Below are 16,903 nucleotides of genomic sequence, written 5' to 3'. Positions count from 1 at the left end.
CTCTCACAGCTCCTGCCCATCCCTGACTCTCTGCCTATCTCTCCTGACGATGGAGAACACGCTGACATCTACAAACTGAGGATTCGGGTGCGCGGAAACCTGGAGTGGGCCCCGCCGCGACCACAGATCATCTTCAACGTTCACCCAGCGCCAACGTAAGGACCCCTGTTGCTGGGGCCTCCCCAGGGACCTGCCCTTTCCAACCTTTTTCCATCAACACCAACGTTGCTTATCCTCTCCCTCCCACTTGACTAATGGGGATTCCCTGCTCTGAGCCTGGTAAATCCACAGTGGTCACCACTGTGGGATGGTGAGATGGAGCCAGTGCCTGCAGTCGGTGTGGACCAGGATACAATAGGGCTTTTCCCACTGGATTTATTGTCCACACAAACATCCCAGACCTGTGCCAGTGCCCATCTTCTGGTGCCAGGTGCCATCAGGGCTGGGCTCATGCATGTTGTCTTCTGTCCCTGGGCAGGAGGAAGGTGGCTGTGGCCAAGCAGAATTTCCGGTGTGCAGGCTGTGGCATCCGGACTGATCCTGGTGAGTGCTGGGGGCCTGACCCGTAGCTGGAGAGTGGGGAAGAACCTGTGAACAAGTGGGAAGATGCTGAGTGGGTGGGTGGTGGTGGAGCTCAGCACAAGGTCGCTGGGGCAGCTCTGCCTGCACTTTGATGTGCACCATCCACAGAGGAGCCTCCATCTCCAGAAGGTCAAGGGCTGGTGGAGGGAAAGTGCAGCCAGCCTGTCCTTTGGGGGACATTTCAGATGTTGACTGTTGTATGGCAAAGTCCTCTATTGGGGTCCTCAAGCTCCCAGAAGGTTCTGCTGTGGGTACAACTGCAGTGTTCTTCCCTAAATGTGTAGGTAGATGTGGCTGCATGAGGCTGGACCATGGTCCTTCTGCAGTCAGAGGGGTGCTTGCAGACCCCCATGCTGAGCACTCTGGGGTGGAGGAGATAGCAGCAAGGCAGAATGCCTTGCTTGTTGGAAATGCCTGTTGGAAATTCTGAGCAACACTGGGAGTCCAGTGTGTGGCTGGGCAGAGCCCGTGCCTGGGCTGACCTCGCTGTGTGCCTGGTTTGGGCAGATTACATCAAGCGGCTGCGGTACTGCGAGTACCTGGGGAAGTATTTCTGCCAGTGCTGCCACGAGAACGCCCAGACGGTCATCCCCAGCCGCATCCTGCGCAAGTGGGACTTCAGCAAGTACTATGTGAGCAACTTCTCCAAAGACCTGCTGAGCAAGATCTGGAGTGACCCACTCTTCAATGTGCAGGATATCAATCCTGCCCTGTACCGGAAAGTGAAGGCTCTCAACCAAGTGTGGGTAAGACCCTTTCCATGCCTTCCTGAGTAGGGTTTGGGTGAGGTGGGTGGCTGCCAACTGGCTGCCAATATTTGAGAGAAGCTGGTGAGAAGCAGATACTTTGGTTTTTGAGGTTTAAAACCTCATCACTGTGTCTTTCCATTCGCCTCGTCTTCCTTCTTCAGTAACGCAGGAATTTCAAAAGGAATTTTTGGCTGGTATCCAGCTGGGCTTCAGTTTATCTCCTGGAGCACAATGACAATGATTGTGCTTGCCTTGCCCTATGTGGTGTAAACACTTTGGGAACAGGGGAGCAGCAGCTGAGGAGCAGCAGTTGTTTCACCAACATGGGGAATGGGACAGACCTGCTCGGCCAAGGACTGTGCTAGTTACTGATTCTTTGTCCCCACTTCCTCTCCAGCTGCTGCGAATCCAGCTTTTCCACATGAAGAACATGTTCAAGACGTGCCGACTAGCTAAAGAGTGAGTACTGGGCTGTGAGATGAGGCTGTTTTGCTCTCCTGGTTCTGTCCTGGGGCACTTTGCACTGGGAATCTGTGCAACCTGTGCAATGAGCAGCAGGGAGAGACGGGAGTGGAGGGGGAGAGAAAGCAGGAGTGGAGAGGGAGGGCTTAGTGGAGCCGCTTTATTCTGAGCTCTGGTTTCTCTTTCCTTGCAGCCTCCTGGACTCCTTTGACACAGTGCCTGGCCACTTGACAGAGGATCTGCACCTCTACTCGCTGAGTGACCTCAGTGCCACGAAGAAAGGGGACCTGGTGCCTCGCCTGACAGAGCTCCTGAAGGCAGGCAGCCTGCACGTTGACAAGTGCATGGTAAGGCCTCCCTCACCTGCCTCCTGCCCAGCTCTGCACCCTCGGGAGCACCCTTGGGAGAAGGGTTTGCTGCAGAGATAACTGAAGGGGAGGCTTTGATGGGCAGGGCAGCCATCAAATGAACTGATTCAATGCTAACTGTTCCTGCCTGCTCCATAGACCTCCTATGCAGAACGTTTGGGATATTTGTTACCCACCCCTGACACACATAGATTCTGCTTTCCTGTGCTCCAGGCTGGTGAAGGGCTGTCCCACGTGGTTAGAGCAGGGCACTCTTGTCCTGCTCTGCTCTACCTCCTGCCCTGGTTGCCAGGGAGATGAGGAGGATTTAGCTGTTTTTTCCTCATCTTTTTTCCTTGCAGCTGTGCCAAGCCAAAGGCTTCATCTGCGAGTTCTGCCAGAACGAGGATGACATCATCTTCCCCTTTGAGCTCAACAAGTGCAGGACTTGTGAAGGTGAGATACTGGGGAGGAAGAGGGAGGAGACAGACCCTGGAGCCACCAAGGTCTGCCTCCAGTTTGAGTGGCATTTATGCTAGCAAGAGGTACAGAGCCATAGCCAGCCAGCCAGCCAGAGTGCCTCTGTGCATGGCCTCTGTCTACAACATGTTATGACAGCAGCAGATCAGCTTTGTAACAGTGGTTGGCCAGAGCTGCTGGCGTGGTGGAGCGTGTAGGTCCCCTCCTGACCACGCTGTGTGCTGCCTGCCCTGGCAGCAGCAGGCGTTCGGGCTGTGACTGCAGCAAGTGGGTGTCTGGGAGTCCTGGCTTCCCTTCTGCTGTGGTTATGGGACAGGCTGCAGCCTGCACGCAGCTCCCCTGCAGCTGCTTGGATGGCTGGAGCTGACCTTGCAGAGCAGAGAGAGCCTGAAGGCTTTGTCTCTGTGTCCTTCCTGCCTGCCATGAAATCCCCAGACCCCTTCAGAAGTCATCCTTGATACTGCCCAGTACTAATATTTGAGTAGCGCTTGTCCCTGCAGCTTGGGACCAGTCTCTGAACTGGCTTAAAATGGCTCCTGACAACATGCAAGTAGGTGCAGTGCCAGGGAAAACTTGGGCCAAAGTCACTGTTTCCTTGGAGTTCAGGAAAGTTTGGGGAGGGACCTTGTGCAGAGCTTCTGTGCTCCCAAAAGCTTTGCAGCTGGTCCAGGGACTTGCAGTGTGGAGTGTCAGGCAGTCTGTCTACCTCTACCAGCTCTCAGCCATGCTCTCCCCCCCCCAGAGTGCAAAGCCTGCTACCACAAATCCTGCTTCAAATCCACGCACTGTCCCCGCTGTGAGCGCCTTCAAGCCCGGAGAGAGCTGATGGCCAAGCAGAGCATGGAGTCCTACATCTCAGACTACGAAGATGAGCTGGAGCAGCCGGAGGCAGTGGCAGCCACATGAACAAGTTGCAGCCAAGGAGTGTATTGTGGGTTTATTTATGTGCGTGGCCTTCGTCACCAGAGCCTGAGCCACGTGGAGATAAGGACTATTGGGAGGACTGGAGCACTGTCTTGAAGGGATCTGTTTTCCCCCATGCAGTAGTGCTGTGCTGGGAAAAGGGCACATTCCATCGTCCAGATCTGCTCCAGGTACTGCTCATACTCCCTGATGCCTTTGCTTGGGGAAAGGCAGCTGCTCCTGCCTGTCCTGCAGGCAGAACAGAGACTTTTTCCAAGCAGTTGTTCATGGTGGACAAGGCAGCGCTGTGGTGCCTGTCTCCGTGCCCTGCTCTGAGCCCAGCAGGGTCCCCTGAAGGGTCAGCACTTTCTGTTCATCACTTTCTGTTCATCTATACACCCAGAAGCTCTGGTCCACATCTGCTCCTTGGAGGAGGGAATCAACTCTCCGAGTTCTCTGATCCTCTGTTCTGCTGCTGGGGCTTGTGTGAATGGAGGAAGGATGGGGGGTTGGTTGTACGTTTAACAGCTCCCTTTCTGAAAGCTGGTGTGGGACACTGGTGGAGAGTTGCTGTCACTCAAGGATCAGAGCAGAGGAGGTGGCAATGATGAAAACACCAGACTTCCCTGCCCCCTGCCTACAGCCTGTGCTGCAGTGGGACATTGCTCCTGGAGCAGCCACCCAAGGGGACTGGTGCTGACAGGCTTTTGGCAGGCAGATCCCCATGGCTCTATTAGAATCTGCCTCCATGGGATACAGGCTTCCAACCTACTTTGTCCTCATGCTGCCAGTCTGTCCTCCGTGGGGGGACATGTCCTCTTCTAAGGGTGACATGGGACCTCGCTCTGGTGGCACCAGGTCCTGCCTTGTGTGCAGCTGCCTTCTGCCCGAGACCTGTTGGGATGCAGGTGAAGGCCCAGTCCTCCAGCCGCATCCCCTGAGCCTCTGTCTCGGTTTGTTCTTTTAGGTTGGGTTTTTGTTTTTTAATCTGTTGGATTTGGTTTTATTTTTTTAATGTGGTTGTTTGTATTTTTAACTGTGTGTTCCCCTGCAAGGAGGTGCTGCTTGAAACACCTCCTTAAGGGGCTTGCGATCTGCTTGTAGCTCACCAGTATAAATTCTCCAGGGCTGTCCTGCTCCTGGTTTCTCACCCTTGGATGGAGCTGGCATTTGCCAGGTGTCCCCTCTCCCAGCAGACATCCTCCTCCCCTTGAGAGAGGGGTCCCTGAGCCAAGCAAAGCCTCCAAGCTTCCCGGCTGTGGTGCAGCGGGGTGACCAGGCAGGCTGCTTGCAGTGGGGGTGCATGGGGGGAGAGGGGTTTGGCACTGGGATGCTGCAAAGGGTTGGTCCCTCGCTGATGCAGAGCTGCCTGCCGTGACTGACAGCTCTACAGGGTCAGACCCAGAGGTACAAGGTGAGCTCTGTGCCCTGGGGTTTGCGGTCAGTCAAGGAGGTGCCTCTGCAGTGCAGTGACTGCTTTAGACCGTGGCACAGGTGAGTGTCCAGGACCACCCTGGCATGGGTGGGATGTGGAGTGTTTGGAAGGACAGTGTGGCCTGTGTACGTGCAAGAAGGGTGTTGAGGGACTGGGGAGCAACGCACTGGCAGGAGGCATTGAGGGGCAGTGGCTCTTTCAGTGTGTGCCCTGACTCGAGGCTGGGATATGACCCCTTGTGGGCTCTTCCTGTGGGGGTGGCAGGGTTGGGGAGAGGGGAAGAGGCTGGGACTAGGAGAGGTGGCTGCAGGGCTTGGTCAGGGAGGGTGGCTGCAAGCCTTGCTGCTGGGGGCCAGGCTGCTGCACAGCAGCATCTCTCCCCTGTCTGCAGCATCCTGACAAAGTCCCGGAAACAGGGTTCAGACCCCACTTGCTCCCCTGGGGTTTTTGCCGCCTTGTGTCTTGTGTCTGCTTGTTTTCCCCAGTGGAGCAGCTGCTCTTCTGTTCACTCTATCTCTGCAAGCCCTGGGGCTACCAGATGCTGGTCTGCCTTACTCTTGCCTGTCCCCAACCCCAAGCCAAGCCTTCCTGCTGCTGCCCGGAGCTGGCACCCCCTTCCCTGGAGCTGCCTCAGCAGCACACCTCCATTCACCCTATTTTGTTTGAAGCACTTTATTGTCATGGGACTGCAGCTGAGTGGCTGCCTGCATCCCTTTCTAGAAGCACTGAGTACATTTAGAGAAGAGGGAAGGAATTCTGGCTTAGTTATGGTTTCCACCCTCCGCCATGGACTGTGTCTGGAAGCAGCAGGACTTGCAAACCTGGCAGAGGTCTCCAGGGCAAGACTGTGCCCAGCACTGACTGCTACAACTAACACTGGGCCTGGCCAAGGCAGTGAGCTCGGGGGACTGCCCCAGCCGTCAGCTGGAGCCTTCCCCATGGGATTACTGTTGCACAGCATAGCAATTAAAATGCCGTCCTTAATAAACTAAGTTAATAAGGGGTTCAGTTGTGTTGTGACATTTCAGGTGGGGTAATGGTGTGTATCCCACTTTGAATTCATGGGGCAGGCAGGGAGTGCTGCTGATGGCAGGGAGCAGTGGGGGGGACAGCTGGTGCAGCTGGTGATGCATCCCCAGATGTCACTGGGAGGGGGTTATTGTCACCGCCCCTTGGCTAATTCATCTGGTTTGTGGCCTCTTCCTGCAAACTGCCCACTGGACTTTGGGCAGGAGGTACAAGCCACTGCATGAGGGGCTGTCTGTAACGCCTGTTCCCTTCCTGAGCCTGCCTTTACTGCTGGCAGAGGGGCCCAGGGGCATGGCCTTGGCTGCTCTGTCCCTGCTCGCATCCCCATTCCATGCAGCAGTGTTGTGCATCGCCCCATAAACACCATCAACACAGGTGATAGAAACTGTAAACTTTAAAACAACTGTTAAAAGATGCATCTGCCACCCAGCTCAGCACTGGCTCCACCACAAGCCACTTTCTGAGGGCTTTTGCCCCAGAAAAACCCTGCTCAGCTGAAATCTAAGCTGTGGTTAGCAGCAGCAATGGTGACCTGGACTATCCTGAGCGTGGTGGTTGTAGAAAAGGTTTTTGACAGTCCAGGCATGCTGAGCATGGGCTCTCACAGCTTCCAGGAGAGCACTCCAGCAGCTGTCCCAGCATGGCAGCTCGAGCAGGGGGTGGTGGCAGAGAAGAGACATGGGGCTTGATGCTGTTACAGCGAGCCCTCCAACAGCACCCGGGGTGATCCCTGCCCCGGGTAATCTCTGCAGGGTGGCACCTTGGCAAAGGCACATCTGCCCCAGCACAGAGGGGCACGAGCCCTCTCAAGGCACGCTCTGCCTGTCACTGGGAGTGTGTGGGGGCGTAGCGACGCTCAAACTGGTCCACGTCAAACTTGCGCTTGCAGCCGGCGTAGTTCATGTAGCGGATCTTCCCAAAGATGGCCCGCTCTGCCCAGCCCTGGTCGTGTATTCCACAGATAGACCACAGGCAGCCTGCCAGGCATGGGGATGGAGCGTCAGCTCTTCCCCTTGCTCGGAGGCACATGGAGAACAAGTCGGATGTGGGTGCAAAGCAGGATGGGCTGGAGTATGGGTTGGGCCGCCTGCAGAGAGCCCCTGCCCTGCCCTCCCCACTGCTGCAGCCTTGGTCATCACAGATAAGACCCCCCCACCCTCTGCCCCCATCCTGCAGCTTGCCTACGTATCCGTTGGGGTCCCTCCCATCCAGCTCGTAGCGGTCATTAAGGTAGATGGCAAACTTCAGGGCCTCCTCAGGGGAGCGAGTCCACTCCAGGATCTTCTTGGCCCAGTACATCCGCAGGAAGCCGTGCATCTTCCCCTCCCGGACCATTTGGAGCTGGGGGGATAGGGACAGCCGTAGGGGTCAGCCTGTGCCAGGTCACTTCTGCCCCTTGGTAAAAAGCTCAGCAGTTTGTGGGGAAGATGTAGGGCAGTACCTGGGCAGCATTCCAGAGTGGGTCGTGTGTGGTCCCCTGCTCCAGCTCCTGCAGACTGTAGATATAAGGCCTCTTGTCTTTGGCGTGGAGTTTCAGGGTAGTTTGTGCCCAGTCGTAGGCACCTGTGAGCAAGAGATGAGGAGCAATACTGAGCAACCTGCCACTGCAGGGTACCAAGGAAGAGATGGGAGAGCTGGGCTCTTGAAGGCACCAGTCTTGAGGGCACCTGCCTCCAGAAGGGGCCAAATGATGGGACATTAGTGCCCCCACAGCCCTCCTCCTAGCAGAAATAGGACTGCCAAGTTGGAGTGACCAGTTGGGTACCAGCCTGGCCCCCAGCACTGCCCACATGACCTGATGCTACCCTGCACACTGTCGTAGTTCTCATTGTAGTAGCAGAAGTTTTCAGCCAGCTCCCGCCGCACCACGGCCTCCTCCACGAACGCATCCACCGACTCCTTGTACTTGCGCCGGTGCTTCTGCACCTCCAGGATGACTCGCTGGGTGGAAACCTGGCCTGGGGACATGGGGAAGGAGCAAGTCAGGCTGCCAGTCCAAGACACCCTGCTCAGTCCTACTGCAGAGTGGAAAGCCTGGGACACTCACCAAAGTGGAACCATGGGGACAGGTTGCTGAGAGCTGCTTTGTTGGGGTCGTTCCGGTGGGAGCCAAAGGATTTCAGTCGCTCTGTGATGAAGGATTTCAGCACATCCAGCCCTGCAGCTGTGCCAGGGGTTGCCCAGTCCACCTCCTTCACGGTGTGGTCCACCTGCAAGCTGGAATAACAGGCCTCCCAAGCAATGGGCTGGGCGGCGACTGAGCAGTGAGTGCATTTGCAGATGCTTTTCAGCCAGGACTGTCCCAGAATGTTATGTCCCCTGGATGTCCCCAACCAGCAAGTCCCCAGCCCATGCTAGCCGCCTCCTCTTAACTAGCCCTCTGCATGGCGGAGATGTTGGAATTGAATGAATGAGGTGGGAACCTCCCCTTCCCCAGGGCATCCCCATTTCTACACCATCTGTGTGTGACCTCAGGCAGGTTACTGTCCCCACCCCCTGCCAACCCCTCCCAGGATCACAAAGCAGCTGTGAAACACGCTGGGACAGGTTGTGAATGGGTTTGGAGGTGTCTCCTGCTGGTACCTCTGCTGGGCAGGACGGGGGATATGGGTGACGAACAACAGGGGGGAACTCAGTGAGGAACTCAGGGAGCTGAGCGTGGATCTTGCCCCGGATGGTCCTGGCGCTGTATTCCTGCTTGGGGGAGGCAACCCAGCAGGGCACGATGTTGTGGGCATCAACCTGGGAAGCAAAGCCATGGAGGCAGTGTGACACGAAGCAAATGGTCCCAAATGACATGACACATATGCTCTCTGCTCAAGTCACTCCAGTGCAGAAAACACAGGAGACAAGTTTCTCCCACATCTCACCATCAAGAATTTTCCCTTCCCAGAGTGCTGACACCCACCTGTGCAAATGGCACATCCTCTGGCAACTGTTCCCTGACGTCCTCCACCCACTGCCGGGGGAGGCGGAGGGGACTGAAGTCTGTCACCAGCCCACCCACACCACGCTCCACCACAAACGCAGGCAGCACGTCCTTGGGGTAGCCCAGCAGCAAGTGGAAGGAGATGTTCAGCTCTGCACACTCCTACAGCGACAGGGAAAGGGCTACGGGACAGTTCATAGCTCTGCAGACCCCAGCCAACCACCATCCGCCAAAGGGATGGATCTGCCTCCCCCTTCCCCAGAAGCCCTGTCCCACCCAGCAGGGACAACCCCTGGCTGTACCTCGGCCACCTCCTGCAGGCCTCTCAGCATGAAATCGTAGTGCCGGATGGTGGCCTCCAGGAATTTGGGCACCAGGCAGAAGCAGATGTGCAGGGGCAGCTCCTGTTTGAGGGCCAGGCGCTGGGCGTAGAGGAAAGCCCAGTTATCTGGGGAGAAATCACACAGGGCAGTGCCAGGAGGATGCTTCACTGAAGACATGGGGATGGGGTTTCACAAGAAGTTTCTCCTCAGACACCCCTGCAGAGGGGGGCCAGGTCCAAGGCCTACCAGGGGAAGGGACCAGAGCCATGGGAGCTCTGCTTCCCGGCCCCTTCTGCCAGCTGGTTCGTACCTTGTACCCGCTGATCCCGGCACATCCAGTAAAGGATGCACCGAGCATTATCCTTCAGGTCCGAGCCCTGCGAGACGAGGCGAACCCGCTTTTTGTTGTACTTGAACTCTCGCACGGACGGGGCCGCCCTCCGCCGGGCCTCCTGCATCGCCTCCTCTTCCTCCGTCCTCCTCCGAGACACGCGAGGCACCTCCGTGACCTGGGCCTTTCGCTTCCCTTGTCCCCGCGGCATCCTCAGGACCGCCCGGGCCAGCGCCCGGAGCACCGTGGCTGCGAGCGGCGCTGCGAGAGAAAACGAGACCGTGCTGCACTTCCGAGAGGAAACGAGACCCTGCTGAGCTTTCCCGCTTCCTTGCGCATCCCAGTCCGCCCCCAGAGCCCGGGGGATGCTGGTCCCCTGCCCATCCTGGTCCTCGGGCACGGGGGGTAACGGTGCCCTGCCCGTTCCGTTTACCGATCCGATCCGCTCCTGGTCCCCGATCCCCGGGTAGGGGTCCCGATCCCGACCCCGATCCCGAGCCCGACCCCGATCCCGAGCCCGACCCCGACCCCGATCCCTACCCGGCACCACGTGGTCCTCCCAGTGTTACACAAGCTGTGGGCGTGTGTAAAGGGCGTGGTCATGGGTGTGGCCTCGTGCAGGGAGGGGCGTGCCCCCAGCGCCTGGGACCGCCCCCCGCCCCCGGGCGCAGGTGCTGCCCTGATGTCCCCGACGCGCCCACGGCGCTGCACCTGTTCGGGAGGGGGGACAGTGCCCGCTGGTGCCTCCCCTCCCTGCCCCCGGGAACGAGGAAGCAGCTCCAGCCACCTTCAACCATCACTCGGCAGCGCAGTTCCCCACTAGCACCATCCTACGCACTGTGTCCTCAGGTCCACACCTTGCAAGGCATGGGGGTGCTGGTTTTGGACATGTCTGGGGGGACAGGAGGGCTGCCCGTGCTGCTGCTGAGCCTTGCTGTGCTGGATCTTATGCTGGGTAAGGGCTGAACGGTATGTGGTGGTGTCTGGAGTGCATGGGGAGGGGAGAGCATCAGTCTCCAGAGTGGTGGGTGGCCCTGTAGTGGCTTCAGCCACAGAGGTGAAACACTGGGTATTGTTTGCTCTCCAACATCTCAGCTCTATCCTAGTGAGTGAACAGGGCAGCGCTTTGCAAAACATGAGCGACGAGCTTGGCTTTATTTCTTTTGCCTCTCATGTGGGTCTCCATCTGGGCAGAGAAGACCTTGGACCCAGCCGGACCCCCTTGCTGAACCTTGGTCCATGCTAGGCTCACTGCCTTTGCTACAACCTGCTCAGCAGCACCAAACAGCCCTGCCTGGATGGCAACATCACCAGGATGTACTGGGCCTGGAAAACTTCAAATGCCACCCAACGCTGGCACTTGACACAAAGCAAGAGCAGTGTTGAGTTGAGCCCAGGGAATAAACCTGAGGTTTGTACCTCCTGGGGTAAACCTGAGGCTTGTACCTTCTGAGACCCTCAAGCTACAGCCATAGGTCCCTTCCTGCTGCATCCCTCAACCCCATCACAGAGGTTTTGTGGGTCGCAGCAGGTCTCTCATGGACTTGCCCTGAGCTGCAAGCTGGGATTTGTTCCTTTGTAGGGCTTCTTCCCCTGTTGCCATTATTTACACCCAGTGCTATCAGTTCCTGACTATCTGCAGCAGAGAGGTTTGTGTAAACGCTGCTGCATTTCCAGACTGTCTCACGGTCACCAGTTCCTGCTCGGCTCTTCCTGTCAGACGGGTTTGTCTGACTTCCTTCAGGGATGGGTGAAGGTGGTGGAATGGGTCTCAGGACTGGCACCTACAGGAGTTTCTGCCCTGGCACCGGTGATGCCCATGGCTTGTTCCTACTTTGTCAGGCTGGGGGTTTACGTGGTTTGCCTTGCTGATGGTCACGCTGCCATTCAGGGAATCCACGTGTTTGATCCATGCAGGGTGGAAAGTCCCCAGTCCTGACAATCCATGACTGATGCAAGGCTTGGGCAGCTCATGGCGGTGGTAATGTTGCACCATCCCCAGCAGAGTCACGATCTCAGCCTTTCACTGCCAGCCCTTGTGTGCTGTCTGCCACCTCTTTGCAGGGACCACTGTCAAAGACATGACAATCCCTGCATCCCTGACTCTCCTTACGTGCTTGACACCCACAGAGACCATGGCACTGCCGCCCAACACCAGCTCAAGCACTGCAGCCACCCTCCCTCCCTCCAGTCCTGCAACCTCCACCCCAGAGGTGCCAATGGATGCCTTCACACCCAGTGCTGCTGCACCTCAGGGGAGCAGCCTGGAAGCCTCCAGCATCACCACAGCACAGGAGAGGGGCAGCACAGCCCACAGCACTACTGGATCACCTAGGCTGGGGCTCACCACTGGCACGCCAACAGGGGTGGGGCTCACCACCAGCACCCCAACTTCAACCTCCATGGCCATAACACCCAACTGTCCCAAGGCAACCAATGTCACGTCCGTGGGGACCAGCACAGCCCTGGCTTTGAGCTCATTTGGAGCTGAAATGAGCACACTGCCTCCCCCCACATCTACTCTTGTCTCCTCCACCTGGGTGGGCACCACACTTGGCACCAGCACCCACCAAGGGCCAGCCATGACCACGCTGCTTGGCAGCACATCCCCAGGAAGTGCCAGCACCTCTTCTCCCACCACACCAGCACTGACAGACACTTCAAACAAGCCCTTGACAACCCCATCAGACACCACAGCCTCCCTCATTACTAGCACAGTGGCCACCAAGAGCACCCCTGCCCCCAGCCAGCCAGTCGGGACCACGGCCAGGACCACCCTTGGTACCTCCACCCTGACAGCACCCGAGACCACCAGTGCCACTGCAGGTGAGTGCAGCCATGGGGCACCTGGGGGGCAGGATGAGGTGACAAATCCCCATGGGATCTCCCATCCTGCTCAGCCAGGCCCCTGGCTCCTTCCCCACAGCCCAGCCCATGGCCTGGCTCCAGCCCTGTGGGGGCTGCCTGGTCTCTAGGCTCTTCAGGCAGTGGATGGTCCTATGCTGGACTGTGACTGTGCCTTGGTGGGACTGTGCCTAGCAGTGTGACTGTACCATGGTCTGACAGTTCCTGATGGTGTGGCTGTACTGCAATTGTGCAGCTGCGCTGTGGCTGTACCTCAGTGGTGTGGCTGTACTGCAGCAGTGTGGCTGTACTGTGGCTGTGCCATGGCTGTGTGGCTGTGCCCCTGGCAGTGAGCCTGCACCTTGTCAGTGAGACTGTATGTACCCTGTACCTCAAGGAATGGGCCTGTACCCCAGCAGTCCCCTTACCATGGGACTTCAAATGTGCCCTGGTGACACCCCACTCCATGCACGTCAACCAGAGCAGGGAGACTGTGCCCTATCCCAGTACCCCTGGCTGTGCACAGTACCACGATGTCCCTGGTGTCCCTGTACCCCGGCAGAGCAACTGTGTCCTCACAGAGTACCTGCACCCTGGCCTAATGCCCACAGTGTGAGAGCACCTCATCAGAGTGCCTGTACTCTGGTGATGGCCTCTGTGTGCCTGTGCCCCAGCAGTGCCCCCATGTACCTGTACAGCAGCAGGGCAGATGTGCTCTGACAATCCTCCAGCATGCCTTGCCTTCCTGCCTGCGGAATGCCTGTACCTGGCCCAGTGCCTGCAGGCGCCTCCGACTGGTCTTGTCCCTGACCCTGAGAAGAAGGAAGCTCCAGCTGTGAGCAGTACACTTGAGCCGTGATACGCTGTGACACGGGGAAGTGATGCCTGTACAGACAGCCCAGGGGACAAACCCTCAGCCTGGAGCACGCCCTTCCTGAGTGCTGCCTGTTCTCTCGGCCAGTTCCTCACGCTCAGGCAGAGCTGGCTGTTGTCTCCTGAGGGCGTTGGTGCTGGGAGCCACCACCAAACATCACCCCTGTGGTGAAGCGCAGGGACGGTTCCAGGTAGCCTAGCTACTTCCCTGGATTTTTTTCCATTGTCACGCTCTCCTCAGCAGGCAGAGGACGGCACAGACCTGGGCTGCAGGGACCAGGTCTGTCGTAGTGGTGGCCTTGCTGGCCTGCCCTGCCCACTGCTCGTGGCTGCTCTGGGTCCAGCCGTGCAGTTGATGTCTGACCTGGAAACCCCAGTGCTGGGGCTGTGGGGAGCACTCAGAGCTGTGCCTGCGGGGTGTAACAGTTCCTGCTCACCTGGACATGGCTGGGCAGAGAGAGGGGCTGCCCCTGCTCTTGCCCCTGCTGCTGCTGCTGTTGCTGAGCCTCACCTGCCTCGCCGTGCTGCACCTTGCTCTGGGTAAGGGCTGAGTGGGATGTGGTGCTCTCCATGGGGTGGGTTGTGAGTGGGGAGCATCATTCCCCAGGGTGGTGAGGAATGATCCTGCATCTGTGGGGTGGGGGGGGGTGAAATGCTGCGGGTGCTGTTTGATAAATGGGAAGCAGAGATGGACTTCTGGCTTCTCCTTTGTGTGAGGATGAGGCCCTTCAGTGCAGACACTCACCTGGTGTAGGCTGGGATCAGACCTTTGCCCTTCTCTACATTGTTATTTAAGCAGCTGCTGTGTGCAGGGAGGGAGTGGCTGCCGGGGGCTTTGGAAGTTTCTGGCTGGGTTGGCTGAAAGCAGATGGCGGCTTGTGGCTCCGTTTCCCGTTCTCATGTAAGCAGAGCCCCAGACTCACTGTGTTTCTGCTGGGAACACTGGGGAATGCAGTCTGGCGTCCCAAAGCCGCCACCTCACAGACACCCCTTGACAAAGGGTCAGGCAGCCAGACTGTTCTGTGCATCCTTTGGAGAAGGTTACAGATCCCTGGGCTTTGCCTGGGGACAGCACACTGCCCTGGCACAGGGTCTGGGTGGGAAGAGAGGATGTCCCTCCTCTGTCTCACAACCCCCTGGCAGTTTCGTGGGTCACAGCACGTCTCTAACGGCTCGCCCTGAGCTGCAAGCTGGGATTTGTTCCTTTGTGGGGCTGCTTCCCCTGTTGCCATTATTTACACCCACTGCTATCAGTTCCTGACTATCTGCAGCAGAGAGGTTTGTGTAAACTGCTGCTGCTGCATTTCCAGACTGTCTCACGGTCACCAGTTCCTGCTCGGCTCTTCCTGTCAGACGGGTTTGTCTGACTTCCTTCAGGGATGGGTGAAAGTGATGGAATGGGTCTTAGGACTGGCACCTGCAGGAGTTTCTGCCCTGAGATTGGTGATGCCCATGGCTTGTTCCTACTTTGACAGGCTGGGGATTTACATGGCTGGCCTTGCAGATGCCCATTCAGGGAATCCACGTGTTTGATCCATGCAGGATGGTGAATTTCCATTCCCAATGGTCCATGGCTGATGTGTAGCTTTGATTTCCTTGGGGACCTCATGGTGGTGGTGATGCTGTGCCATCCCCAGAACAGCCATGGCCTCAGCCTTTTACCACCAACCCTTGTGCATCTCATTGTCCAACCTCTTTGCAGAGACAACTGCCATGGGTGTGACAGCAGCCACGTCCCCATCTCCCCCCACCTCCTCAATATCTATGGAGACCTCTGCACAGCTGCCCACCACTGACTCCACCACTGCAGCCACCCTCTCTCCCTCCAGCCCTGAAACAGAAGCTTCCACCCCAGAGAGGTCCAGCACATCCCCAGGGACTGGCAGCACCCCAACTCCCACCACGCCTCCTCCCACCACAACAACAGCTACTTCATCTGAGCCCTTGACAACCCTGGCAAACACCACGGCCAGCCCTGTTATCAGCACGGAGGTCCCCCTGAGCACCCCCTCTCCCAGCCACCCGGCCAGGACCACATCCAGGACTACCCCTGGCATCTTCCCCCCAACTATGGAGTCGACTCCAGGTACCCTGCCAGTATCTGGGACCCCCAGTGCAGCCATGGGTGGGTTCCCTATGGGAAGGTAGGGACACTTTCACGGGGACAAATCCTCACAGGGATTCTGGGCATGTCCTTGGGTGGCTTCATGTATGTGTCTTTGCTTAGGCTTGGTCTGTCCCCAGCTGCAGGAGCATTCTGCACCTCTGCAGAGAGTACTAACGTAACATTGCTTTGCGCAGGCATTGAGTTCTCTTTCCCCACCACGAACTCGACCCAGACCTCAGAGGTTACCCACAGCACCTCTGCAGACCTGCCAATGCCGCCACCCGTCTGCCCCACTGGCTCATCCAACACCAGTAAGTGCAGTGCCTGTGGGCATCACCACCCACCCATTGTAGTTTTGGACTGCCACAGCCTAGTGCGGGGGGTCCTGGAACCCCACTGCTTTTGCCATGTTCTCAGTGATGCTCTGGGGAATGTGCTCTGGGTTTGCTGTACAGTGGGAGGGTTGTTCTCCTGACAGTGTAGAGTGTCCATGACACAATTAACCTGGGAGGAGGTCCCGTGTCTGTGCCAGCAATCTGATGGAAAGACCCCCAGGTTCTTTGTTGCAATCCAAGGTTCAAGGGCAATAACCAGAGCCACATTTTTTGTCCCTAGGTGCATCTCGCCTCTTCCTGTCTCTGCGGCTAAGCACCCCCCTGGACCTGGGGAACAGCACAGTGCAGGAGCTGGTGTTGTCCAAGGTAAGGTGTGTGGGAGGAGATGCCATTTTGCATCTGCCAGCCATGGTCCAGGCAGTCAGGGAAGGGTCAGGCAGCCAGTGGGAGGAGAATGGCTGGGTCTTGCATTGATTGTCACCCGTAGCCCTTTTGGATGAAGGGGAGACCCTCTAGCTGACACACTTTGGGATCAGGCCCTTTCAAGGTGGGGACAGGGGGGTAGGAAACCCCCTCTGGCATGGTTTGATGGCTGTTCTTTCCCCACAGCTCCGTAAGAACCTTCAGACGGCATTCCCGTGCGCTGGCCTGTCATTGGAATGGCGAGGGAAGAGGAGCCCTTGACCACTGCCCCTCGCCCTGCCAGCTCCCACATGTACTGGCAAGCCATCTGCTCCTGGCTCCTTACTCCATGGCAGTGCAGCCCCTTGGGGTAACCTGCACAGCTCCTCTTGAACTTGGGGCTCCCTGTCCTTCCCTGTGCACCCCCAGTGCCCCCCGTGGGCTGCGGTGCCCCTGCCCCTTCCCACAGCCTGTCTGTAAAGCCCAAGACCTCCCACCACCCTGCTCCAGACCTGGCTCCTGTGGTGTGACCCCTTCCAGCGCTGACAGGGGGCTGGAAGGAGAGGATCCTGCGGGACTGGGCTTTTACAGCTGGGACTGTGCTGGCTCAGCCATAAAAGCCACCCTGGGGACTGATGGATGAGAGGAAGGAGACCTGGAGCCCCCAGTACTGCTGTGCCCAAGGCTCACCTGGGGTATTGCTGACAGAGGAGCACGCCCATGCCAACACGGGCCAGGCAGTAAATAGAAACTCCATGCTTTCTGTGTTGAA

The 16,903-nt window shown here is 57.8% G+C and overlaps 3 protein-coding genes across 9 annotated transcripts in view; 2 read left to right on the top strand and 1 right to left on the bottom strand.

The window, feature by feature from the left end:
* Positions 1 to 5,962, top strand: part of RUBCN (rubicon autophagy regulator) — a 31,566-nt gene extending 25,604 nt beyond the window's left edge. For all 7 annotated transcript variants that reach the window (XM_027751030.2, XM_039378048.1, XM_027751032.2 and 4 more), the window contains 7 exons: positions 10 to 155; positions 479 to 543; positions 1,090 to 1,328; positions 1,729 to 1,790; positions 1,987 to 2,140; positions 2,503 to 2,596; positions 3,363 to 5,962. In XM_027751030.2, the coding sequence (XP_027606831.2) occupies positions 10 to 155; positions 479 to 543; positions 1,090 to 1,328; positions 1,729 to 1,790; positions 1,987 to 2,140; positions 2,503 to 2,596; positions 3,363 to 3,526 (924 nt within the window). In that variant the 3' untranslated portion in view covers positions 3,527 to 5,962. The remainder of the gene's footprint in view (positions 1 to 9; positions 156 to 478; positions 544 to 1,089; positions 1,329 to 1,728; positions 1,791 to 1,986; positions 2,141 to 2,502; positions 2,597 to 3,362) is intronic.
* A 404-nt stretch (positions 5,963 to 6,366) lies between these two features.
* On the bottom strand, positions 6,367 to 9,994 carry LOC114003743 (deoxyribodipyrimidine photo-lyase-like). The gene is given in 10 exon segments (XM_027751063.2): positions 6,367 to 6,964; positions 7,169 to 7,328; positions 7,429 to 7,550; positions 7,793 to 7,945; positions 8,035 to 8,233; positions 8,571 to 8,729; positions 8,896 to 9,078; positions 9,219 to 9,364; positions 9,550 to 9,831; positions 9,834 to 9,994. Coding segments are annotated over 10 exon segments (1,677 nt in total). The 5' UTR covers positions 9,955 to 9,994; the 3' UTR covers positions 6,367 to 6,812.
* A 193-nt stretch (positions 9,995 to 10,187) lies between these two features.
* Positions 10,188 to 16,903, top strand: LOC114003744 (mucin-7-like). The gene is made up of 5 exons (XM_039378067.1): positions 10,188 to 10,525; positions 14,990 to 15,373; positions 15,589 to 15,705; positions 16,010 to 16,095; positions 16,339 to 16,903. Exons 1-5 carry the CDS (start codon positions 10,438 to 10,440, stop codon positions 16,411 to 16,413), a joined length of 750 nt encoding a protein of 249 aa, XP_039234001.1. The 5' UTR covers positions 10,188 to 10,437; the 3' UTR covers positions 16,414 to 16,903.

The sequence above is a fragment of the Pipra filicauda genome, unplaced genomic scaffold (genome assembly GCF_003945595.2).
Source record: "Pipra filicauda isolate LSUMZ 115617 unplaced genomic scaffold, ASM394559v2 scaffold98_size3848907_pilon, whole genome shotgun sequence".
NCBI lineage: Eukaryota > Metazoa > Chordata > Aves > Passeriformes > Pipridae > Pipra > Pipra filicauda.
This window is presented reverse-complemented; position numbering and strand designations above follow the sequence as displayed.